Here is a 10,995-nt window from a genome sequence, read left to right as displayed (position 1 = left end):
TGCGAAACAGCGAAAGCGATCTACGAAGAGCCTATTTACCTAAGCTCACAGCGCGCTGCGTATTAAGCACACCTCTTAATTTTCTGACTTCCGGAAAGTAGTACCTAATTTTATTCTGGTACATCCCGGTTTTACTTATCGAGGTTGCACTCCGCAGATTTACTTTTTTATTAGGCATAGACATGTTTTTATTGCTGACATCCAAGAACAGTGCGGATAATTAAACAAGCTTTCAGAAACGGTATCGTTTGGTGGTATAACCTTTGTTTCGTAGCATCAAGGGGACACATTCACAAAACCCGCAGCGTAAACATCCACAACGCATTGGCGTTTCTCGTTTTTTCCTGCTAAAAAAACCAAAGGTTTTTATATTTCCGTTTTTCTGGTGCGGTATGTCGTATAGCGTAAGCCATCGGGGACAGATCGTCTGGCTATGTGAACATTTGAAATATTTCTGTTAGATGATCGTAACTAAGACAGTCGATCCCTGCCCGAATTAGCATATTTTCACACAGTTAAAATCACCAATAACATGATCTGAGGAGAGTTACGCACCTCTTGTGGCCGTCGTAAGCAATAAACACAATTACTTTTTCTGGATTCTGAAGAGTAATGTTTATTATTGTTTTTGAAGCTCAAAGCGCGTGCTCATTCCTGCCACGTGTTTTTTTTTTTTTTCATTCGGATGCTCCGGTACAGTGGCGTCACAAGGGGGAGCGGACCGTCCCGGGTTCACCGCTCAGGCGGGTGTCGCGGCCGGCCACGACTGGGGGGGGGGGGGGGGGGGGGGGGGGTAAGTGCGGCGGGCACACTTGAACTGAAAAGTGACGCCACACTTGAACTGAAAATAGAACAACAATGAAAAAACAGCAATATAAGGCACTCATTAAACGTGATCAGCATAACTGAGACTCGAATAGTTGATCCTCAATATTAACAACTAGTCGATTATGCATTATGAGCAAAACTATCCACTACCCAAAGGCAATTTTTGGACGGAAAACAACGATTACACAAAAAAAATAAAGAAGGGAACACGAGAAAAAAAACTTGAGTTTATGGAGCTGGATTATTTAACCTATTCCCTCACCGTAAAGTATATAGGGACAAACTTACACACACGGATTTTCTGTACGCATTCAATCTCAACAAAAAAAAAAGTAATAAAATTTGCAGGCACCAGTTTTAATTTGTTTCTAACCTATTCATCGGTTACAGGATTCAAAAATTTATCTGGTAGGTCATTAAATTCATGAAGGCTTAAAACGTGTTTAGCCTCTTCCCTTACTTTGTATGTGTTTTTGGTAAATAAAACTTATCTGTGTCCCTCACGAGTTTTGTTTTAACATGTTGATTAACTTCAGTTTCGGAGAAGTAATGCATTTTTAAACCAACGTATTTAAATAAAATATTCAATGGAATCATACCAAATGCTTCAGCTTTACTGCGTTTTTCATAGTTTAAAGTCGGGTGCAATATGATACGGTATGTTAAGATTCTAAATACTAGATTGTATACCGCTTGCATTTTATTGTTCGAGCAAGCTACATAAACAGTTGTGCTATATCTAACTACAGATTCTGCAACGATTGATAAAAGTTTTTGTTTTACAGGAGCGCTGGCTTCAGTTTTAGTTCGATCAATATTATTTTGCTATCTTTGCTTGAGCAGTGTGTTGACGCGGTGTGTCAAATTATCCTACTGTCCGGGGACATAGAGCTGAATCCCGGCACTACGCTGTCTCAGGTGTCTTAGGTTTCATGACAGAGGCACAACTAAAACAATTTAACGATATGTTCACTCTCTTACAAAGTGTCAATGCCTTACAATAAAAATGGATAATGAACAGTCAGACCTAATAAAATCCGTAAATGAGATTAAAATAAATCAGAAGTCAATTTAGGGTAAAGTCACGGAAACCGATAAGAGACTATCAGCCGTCGAGACTAAAACCACCACTTGTGAGGTCGTCCAACAAGAGCTAGTAACGTTGCGCCAACAAGTTGAATCCCTTTTAAATGATAATCCCAGGTTGATGGTTAGCCAAGCAGAACAAGAAGATAGGTCTCGACGGGATAATTTGATTTTTTGTGGCTTGAATGACGCTCAGTCGGAAACTTGGGCTCAAACCGAAGGTAAATTGCTGGATGCTATAGCAACTTCTCTTAACTGGTCATCCATAGTGACAGCATTGAACGAGTGCACAGACTTGGCGCATTCTCAGGCAATAAGTGCAGACCGATCATAGTCAAGGTCTTGTCATTGAAAATGAAGGAAGAAATTTTATTCTCAACTGCTAAACTGAAGCCTAGCGGCATAACTGTCAGCGAAGATTTTTCACCCCCTACGAGATATGCTAGGAAGAAGCTTGTGGAATGTGGCAAATCGCGCAACGTCACATTTAAATTGCACTATAACAAACCCTTTATGAACAACAAGTTTTTTAGTTGTAATCTCCTTATAAACAGTGTCTGTCTGTGAGCTTGCAGACCCGTCTAGTACTCAGGTTTATCAAAAACCAGCTGATAACGACGTAACTGAGTCAGCTTCCAACGCCCGGCAATGACGAGTCGTGAGGGGAAGTGGCTGGTCATCGTTGTTAAAACAAGTTTCTGTTCTGTTTACTAATATTCGTGGCATTCTTCCAAAAAGGGACGGTGTATGTTTTGTTATCGATTCCACTGATGCTGACATAATCGTTTTGACTGGAACCTGGCTTTACGCAAAGGTTGATAACGGCGAACTTTTCAATTGCAACAAGCGTTTCAGTGTGTACCGACAGATACAGGCCAAAAGTGCGGTGGGGGCGCCTTGATTGCCGTGTCTGACTGCTTTGAATTACCCCTCGTTTATAAAAGTAACAACTTGGAAATTGCTTTCGTTCATCTTCGCTTGCGCCACTCGGGGTTGATTTTGGGAGCCTGTTATCGTCCCCCGTCCAGTAGATCCAACTTCGGTCAAGAATTAAATGATGCTATCAATAAAGTTTCCTGTTCGTTTTCCTAGTCTCCCACTAATTTTACTGGGCGAGTTTAATTATCCGAACATAGCGTGGTTGAGCGAACGACCATTTTCGAATCCTTTTTTAAGGGAATGTTACGACTTTTTACAAATATGTCTCGATTTCAATTTTTCGCGATCGCTACACAACCTACAAGAATCACTTCATCTACATCAAACATTCTAGACCTTATTTTTTCTACTGTGCCCGACATTGTTTCTTCTGTATCCTGCCCGCCTGGCTTCAGTGACCACTCATTGATTCATTTTGAGCTTGAGACTGCAGTATCTCATGCTGTTGATAATACGAAACGCATCAGAGATTATAAGAGAGCGGACTTCGAATCAATTAATCGTGCGTTGTGCGTTTTCTTAGATGACTACTTACCACAATTTTCGTATCGCTCCCTGGAAGAAAATTGAATCTATTTAAAAGCAAAGTTGATTCTCTAATGAGCACTTTTATACCGTTAAGATCCGTTACTTATAATTTCCAGTCTCCATGGTTTAATCAATCCCTTAAACGATTGTCTAACAAAAAGAAACGTCTTTTTCCATTGCGAAAAGCTCTAACTCTCAGCAGCGTTCGGACGCCTATGCGTCCGCAGCTAGTGCTTATAAGACAGCCATTACGAACGCTAAAGATGTGTCTTTTTATTGTTACCTTGCCCAGCATGCTGATTAATAATCCCAAACATTTCTAAAACTCTGTACATAAGAATGACAAGTGTGCCGTGTCTCTCAGAAATACTGATGGTGGTGATATTCCTAGCAGTGATTGTGCAAGCGTCTTCAACGAAATGTTTGTGTTTGCGTTTTCTTCCTTTCAGATTTCTTGTATTCCTGAATTTTCTACCAATGCATATTTTCTAATAGATCCAATTTGTATGGACACTATAGGCATAAGCAATGTGATACATACTTTCAAAATATCGTCGTCTGCTGGTATTGACAACATCAATTTTAATTTTTTGAAAAAATACGAAAATGTACAGTGAAATTATTTTATCCAAACGTTTTGAGCAGTCTTTGGAGCTTGGTTTTATCCCCGCCGATTGGAAGATTGGGAGAATGATTCCTTTGCATAAATCAGGTGACAAACATTCTCCAACTAACTATCGTCCCATCTCAATTACTAGCAGACATTGTAAAATTCTTGAACATATCATTTACTCTCACCTTGCTAATTTTTTAGAGTCTTATATATATATATATATATCTGTAATGCTCAACATGGCTTCCGGAAATCATTTTCTTGTTAGACTCAGCTCCTGTGTTTTACTCATGACCTTTATTCCATTCTTGAACGCGGCTCCCAGCTAAACTGTATTTTCCTAGATTTTTAAAGCCTTCGAAAAGGTCCCTCACTCCCCCCTTATTCAAAAGCTTATCAAACTTAATTTAGACCCTAACGCCGTTGCATGGCTACGTTCGTTTCTTACTAATCGATCGCAGTTTGCAACTGTCAATGACGTGGATTCTTTACCTTCACCAGTCGCTTCAGGTGTTCTCCAGGGCTCTGTTCTGGGGCCCCTCTTATTTCTCATCTACATTAACGACCTACCTAACAAGGTATGTTCATCTGCCAGCCTCTTTGCAGATGACTGCGTTATTTATCATGAAATTACTAATGACTCTTACATATCTCTCCTTCAGTCTGATGCTAACTCTATCTCTGCAATTAAATACCGCTAAATGTATATACATGCGTGTATCTTGTCTTAACACAACACGTCCTGTTTACTCCATTGATAACGTTCCTCTTGAGTATGTTCCATCCTACAAGTATCTGGGAGTGCACATTACTTGTGATTTAACCTGGAAAGCTCATATTGATCATATCGTTAACAATGCTAATCGCATGTTTGGTTACCTTAAAAGAAACCTTTTCTCGCGCCTACGTCATTGAAATTTATTGTTTACAAAACCCTTGTTCGAAGTAAGCTTGAATATGCTGCGTCTATCTGGGACCCCGGTCTTGAATTGCTCATTTCTGAATTAGAATGCGTCCAAACTCGTGCTTCCCGCTTTATTCTTACTAATTACCATCGTACCGCCAGCGTAACCCTAATAAAAACTAGCTTATCCTTGCCTAATCTTTCTATGTGCAGAAGAGTGTCTCGCTTGCGTTTGTTCCACAAAATATATCATCATAATTCACCTCTCAAGCAAAGGCTTGACAACCCCATTATCTTTCAGCACGGAACGATCATAGATTCAAAGTTGGCATGAGGAAGAAGAAGAAGTCGGATTTACCTTGGCTGCTATCGAGGTTGTCTTGCTATATTGTATCTTTATTCAAGATTTTCGCTGCTAATTCAAGGTAAAAACGATACGATCCTCGCTATTGACGCAACGGTCACCGACCATGGCTGAGGCGGGTCATTCCGCCGGCCAGGGCTCACCGTCGATCGAAATGGAACTGGATGGACAGGCTGAGCGGCCATCATTGGGTATGTCCAGCGCTTCAAGCACCGTCTCTTACTATGAGAGCATCTCTGACGAGCTGGACGCCAACTCGGCACCCTTTCAGCTCGTTCAGAACCGAAAGAAACGCAAAGCCTCAACTAGTTCGGAGTCAAGCGACAAGACCGTCAAGACTATGAATCGTACTGATCCCCACCTCACGGTAATAGTCAAACCCAAGGATCCAGACAAAGTGATCGCAACTATTAACCCCAAGAAAATTCAAGAAAAACTGGACATGACTGCTCCAGACGGGGTGATCCTGGTTAGGCCAAACCGACGACTCAACGTACTGGCAATTGACACCAGAAATAGAGACGCTACGAAAGCGCTCCTTGGACTCACCACACTAGACGGGATCGCTGTCCTGGCCTACGAACCGCTCCCACGGGAATCGGCGGCCGGGGTGATCTACGAAGTACCAGCAGACCTCACCGAGGTCGAACTTCAACTGGCAGTTCGCACTACTGCACCTGTTATCTCCATCCGACGACTGGGTAAATCCGAGACCGTCAAACTCGTCTTTAGCACGGACACTCTACCAGAGTACGTTACAATCGGATACACAAGATACAAGACACAACCGTACATCGAGAAACCACGTCAATGCTCCAAATGTAACCGTTTCGGGCACGTTCGAACCGCCTGTACAAGGGAATCGCGATGCGCTCGCTGCGGGGGACCCCATGATCGCACCAAGTGCGAAGCGGAAGACCCACTCTGCATGAACTGCCACAAAGCACACGACTCTACATCTCGTTTGTGCCCGGAATACAAAAGAGAGCAGAAAATATACAGGTACAAGAGCGAAGCTAAATTTGGTTACAGCTCAGCAAAAGAGGCTCTACGGTCTACACAAGATCAGATGTCCACTGGCCATGCCAGGACAGCAGTCAACCAAGCAAGACACGACGTCGCAGCTCACGATTTTCGTGCTCAACGAGATTCCCCGTCAACACAGCAATCCAGCGTGAGAAAAGGCAAGACCTATACAAAATCCACAGAAGCTACAGCTCCTACTTTGCAGCTAAAGGATGACAAAGAATTTCCAGCACTCCCTGGATCTGCATCCACTTCGCGTGTCGAAGATAAGGAAAATAGGCAGTCCGGGAGGGACCAGCCAAGGGCATCAACCAGGGAGCAACCACCTATTTCCGGGGTCAATCTTCAAACCATCACCAACGTTGTCCGTAATATTCTCCGTTCATGGGACTCTCCTATAGCCCAAGCACTGTTAACCATACTAGATGCCATACTTCCGCTTGTTATGATCTGGTGTCATTAGACAAGCTTCGTAGAGATGCCACCGTCCTTCAGTGGAATGCGAGAGGCCTTCGAAATCGGCTCTCGGACTTTAGACAATTCATATTCAAATATCCTGTTCCTATTATCGCAATATCAGAGTCGCGAGTGACGCACAGCATCAGACTATCAGGGTACGAGCTTTTTCATTCCCACAGAACAACTGGTCTTAGCCGAGTTTTGGTCGGCATTCGAAAGGACCTGACATATATTCAACACGACATTCCGTCGCACCCTACAAATGAATATATTGCTGCGACTGTTAAGATAGAGGACATTTCGTTCACAGTTATTGCTAGCTATATACCTCCTCGGGCAGCCTTGGACATTCAGAGGCTGGATACAATTTTACAGCAAACCCCATCACCCCATTTTTTGACAGGAGATTTCAATAGCCACCACTCATTATGGGGAAGCAGAAAAATTAATGCTCGAGGGCAAGCCTTATTAGACGTTACACTAAAATATGACCTTGCAATTCTTAACGACGGAAGTCCGACGTATTTCAGAGGTGCATCTACGAGTAGCTCTCTAGATTTATCGTTCGTATCTTCATGTCTCGCTGAGGGAGCCAAGTGGTTCGCTGATATTGAAACTCATGGTAGTGATCACGTGCCCACTTACACTACGTTTCAAGGATTGCATTGCTTGAAGAGGCGCACCACAATGCATTATACTGACTGGGATATCTTCAAAACAAAACTGGAGTCCGCCTGTACTACACTAACTGAGACAGAAGGATTTGTTGCGGCCATCAACTCTTCAACCTCCGAAGCGACCAAAACTGTCAATATGACAAACCCCCCGACAGCTATTGATGGAGAATACGAACGACTGCGTGCCATCCGCCGGCGGGCTGAACGCAGGGCAAAAAAAACGAAGAGTGCTGAGGATGTCAGGGCTTCTAGGAGAGCACAAAAGCGCGTTCTACGACACTTGGACAAACTTTCCAAAAAACGTTGGAGGTCTCTTAGTGCCGGCCTTGATCCCAGAAAGCCAGTTACTCGCATATGGCCCATGATGCGAAGCTTGCGTGTTAGGCCGCAGCAAATTCGTCCCTTCCGGGCCATCGCTTTGAGCCGCCAAGTCTCAGCAGTAACCATAGCCGAGGAATTCTGTGTCAAGATCACCTCCTGCTCTACTCTTATTGACTGCAGAGCGAATACGACAGATGACCACCCATCCGTAAGTGTATGCAATGCTGTTGAAGCATATTTTACTTTAAAAGAACTTGATATGGCACTCTTTGCATCTAACGTCAAGTCGTCCCCGGGCACGGATGAAATACGATACTCAGCCTTACGTCACCTGGGGGAAGCGGCTAGAACCTTCTTGTTAAAGACCTTTAACTCATCATGGGAAACAGGTATTGTACCGAGGCAATGGAAAATTGCTCGTGTGTTGCCAATCCTCAAACCTGGAAAGTTTCCCCTAGATATTAATTCGTATCGTCCAATTGCATTAACAAGTTGCATAAGCAAAGTAATGGAACGAATGTTGCTAGCCCGTATCGAATGGGATCTAGAAAATAGAGGATTATATCCCTCGTCCATGAATGGATTTCGACGCGGAAGAAGCAGCATCGACAATGTTATTGATTTAGTGACAAGCATTGAACAAACGAAAACTGTCAACAAGATAACAACAGCTGTATTTGTGGACATAAAATCGGCCTTCGATACTGTAGAACACGGGGCCATTCTTCACGATCTGGGGGCCATTGGCTATGGAGGACGCATATATGCGTGGATTGCAAGTTACCTCAAAGAAAGACAAGTGTACATATCGACGCCGGAGGGCAACACTGGTTTTCATGAAATCAAGAGGGGAGTACCGCAAGGGGGGGTCCTTAGCCCCATGCTTTTTAGCATTTCTCTAATAGGCCTTCTTAAAATACTTCCTAAAACCGTTCACGTATCCATACACGCTGATGATATCTGTTTCTGGGCGTGTAGTAGGTCTCTCTACGTAAACAGAGCAAGACTACAGAAAGCAATAAACATCACAGCACGCTACCTCCACGAGCGGGGTCTGCATATATCACCGGACAAATCAGCGGTGATGGCATTTAGCAGAAAACACACGGACAAATACCCAATCGTGATCGATGGAAAACCAATTCCTTACGTCACTGAACACACATTTCTGGGTGTCACTCTCGACGGGCAACTGACATGGAGCCCCCACATAAAGCGCCTAAAGAAAAAGCTGACCGCGTTTACCGATATGATCAGAATGATTAGTGGGACTAAATGGGGATGTTCTGTCTCTGCGCTAATGGCCCTGTACAACGCTCTGTTTCTCGGCCTTATGCGCTACAGTCTTCCTGTTATGCATAATGTATCACGGTCTGTTCTTAAAGAATTAGAACGTGCCCAAGCACAAGCTCTTCGAGCTTGCTTAGGACTGCCGAAATGCACATCGAATGTGGGAACTCTGGCTGAAGCACGAGCAGTTTCGCCCGCCATTTTAAGGACACAAGAAACGTTGCGAGCTCATCTTCGTCACAAAACTCGAATACATAAACATCATCTAGCAGATATCACAACAGAGAGACCATCCTCAGGATTTGCCCAAGTAGTCACGCTTTTGCAGGATTATATTCCCAGATCATTTGAAGCGGCTACAATTCCAAGATATCCGCCGTGGAAGTACCCCCACTTAGAAATCAGAACAAGTATCCCAGGGATCACTTCGAAAACAAAAATGTCTGCGCCAGTGATCACCCAGATTGCTCTTGAATACATCAATAAATCATACAACTCATTCCGCCACATCTACACTGATGGCTCTACAATGACGTCATCATCGGCTCTGGGAGTCTACATTCTTTCTATGAGAACATCCATAAAAGCAAAGCTGAGCCACGTCACCTCATCAACGGCGACAGAGCTCGCGGCAATTCGAGCAGCAGTGACACAGGCGGGAACTGAAAAACCTCAATTTTGGGCAATATTTGTTGACTCGAAGCCCTCTCTCTACATCCTCTCCTCGATGAAAAAAAGTGGCCCATATCTACAACTTGCACAAGATATTTTGGAAGCAGCTCGCCAAGCTTCGTGCCAGGGACACCATTTTATCCTACAGTGGGTTCCTGCCCACTCCGGTATAACCGGAAATATTCTTGCCGACAGAGCTGCTAGAGATGCCCACGAGAGCATTGTTATTGTCTCTATTCCATTCTCGAGACCAGATTCAAATAGCATGATAAGAAACATCGGCCAAGAAATAACATCGTCTCTTTGGGAAAACCCTCAATACCACTACAGACATCTTTACAATATTGATCCTAAGCTACAGTTTCGGGCTCCACGAGGTTTACCAAGACAAACGGAGACCGTGCTACACCGCTTACGGCTAAAAGTTGCGTATACCAACAGCTACCTTCACAAAATCGGAAAAGCTCAGGCTCCTGAATGTGCATCCTGCGGCGGCGTCCATAACATCCAACATGTAGTGTGCGAATGCGAGGAGTACAGCCATGAAAGGCAGTTAATGAAGAAACGGCTCAACATCAAAGAGAAAGAACAAATAAGCATCGACATCGTGTTTGGTCCCTGGATGACATCTTCTGACGGTTATAAGGCCACAGACGCTCTCCTGAAGTTTTTGAAGAATACTCGCTTACAGCATAGGCTCTAGTGTTCTAAAGTGAACTGAAGTGGTAAATGACGCTTGCCATTGAAACACTCACATCTACAATTATCTACATTTTTTTTTTACTTTGTATCACTTTTTTTATATTCTCTTATACTTCCTTTATGTCAATTCTGTTTTCTTACCTTTCTCTACTCCTTTCTATTTTTTCTTTGTTCTTCCGTTCATTACACAGTGTAGCAAACCAGCACAAGGCGCTGGATGACATCACTGTTTTAATAAACGCCTACTTCTCTCTCTCTCAAAGTTGGCATTTCATCCTGCAGGACTAACGCATATCATCATTCCTTTATTCCCAGCACATCTTTGTATTGAAATCAACTTTCCATGGATGTTGCCGAAATCGTGGACAGTAAAAGTTTTAGAAATGCCTTGACTTACATGTATTGCTTCACACTACTATAGTCCTCCTGCCGTTTTGCTGTTGTGTATTTTTGCAATGTGTTTTTTTAAACCCAGTGTAACGCCTTTGGCGCTGAGGGTAAAATAAATAAATAAATAAAAAAATATGACGAGACAATTTTTTCTATGTAGCAAATGTGATACACTCTCACGTCATTTTTGTAGAAC

The 10,995-nt window shown here is 43.2% G+C and overlaps 1 protein-coding gene across 1 annotated transcript; it reads left to right on the top strand.

Moving 5' to 3' along the window:
- Positions 1–8,682: 8,682 nt before the first annotated feature.
- On the top strand, positions 8,683–10,338 carry LOC121834846 (the record flags this gene model as incomplete). The annotated part of the gene is made up of 1 exon (XM_042288739.1): positions 8,683–10,338. A coding segment is annotated over one exon (1,656 nt), but the record flags the coding sequence as incomplete, so codon positions are not given.
- Between the last annotated feature and the right edge of the window lie 657 nt (positions 10,339–10,995).

Source organism: Ixodes scapularis, unplaced genomic scaffold (genome assembly GCF_016920785.2).
Source record: "Ixodes scapularis isolate PalLabHiFi unplaced genomic scaffold, ASM1692078v2 PGA_scaffold10__122_contigs__length_95168666, whole genome shotgun sequence".
Lineage (NCBI taxonomy): Eukaryota > Metazoa > Arthropoda > Arachnida > Ixodida > Ixodidae > Ixodes > Ixodes scapularis.
The sequence above is the reverse complement of the archived record's forward strand: the minus strand, read 5'-3'. Positions and strand labels throughout refer to the sequence as shown.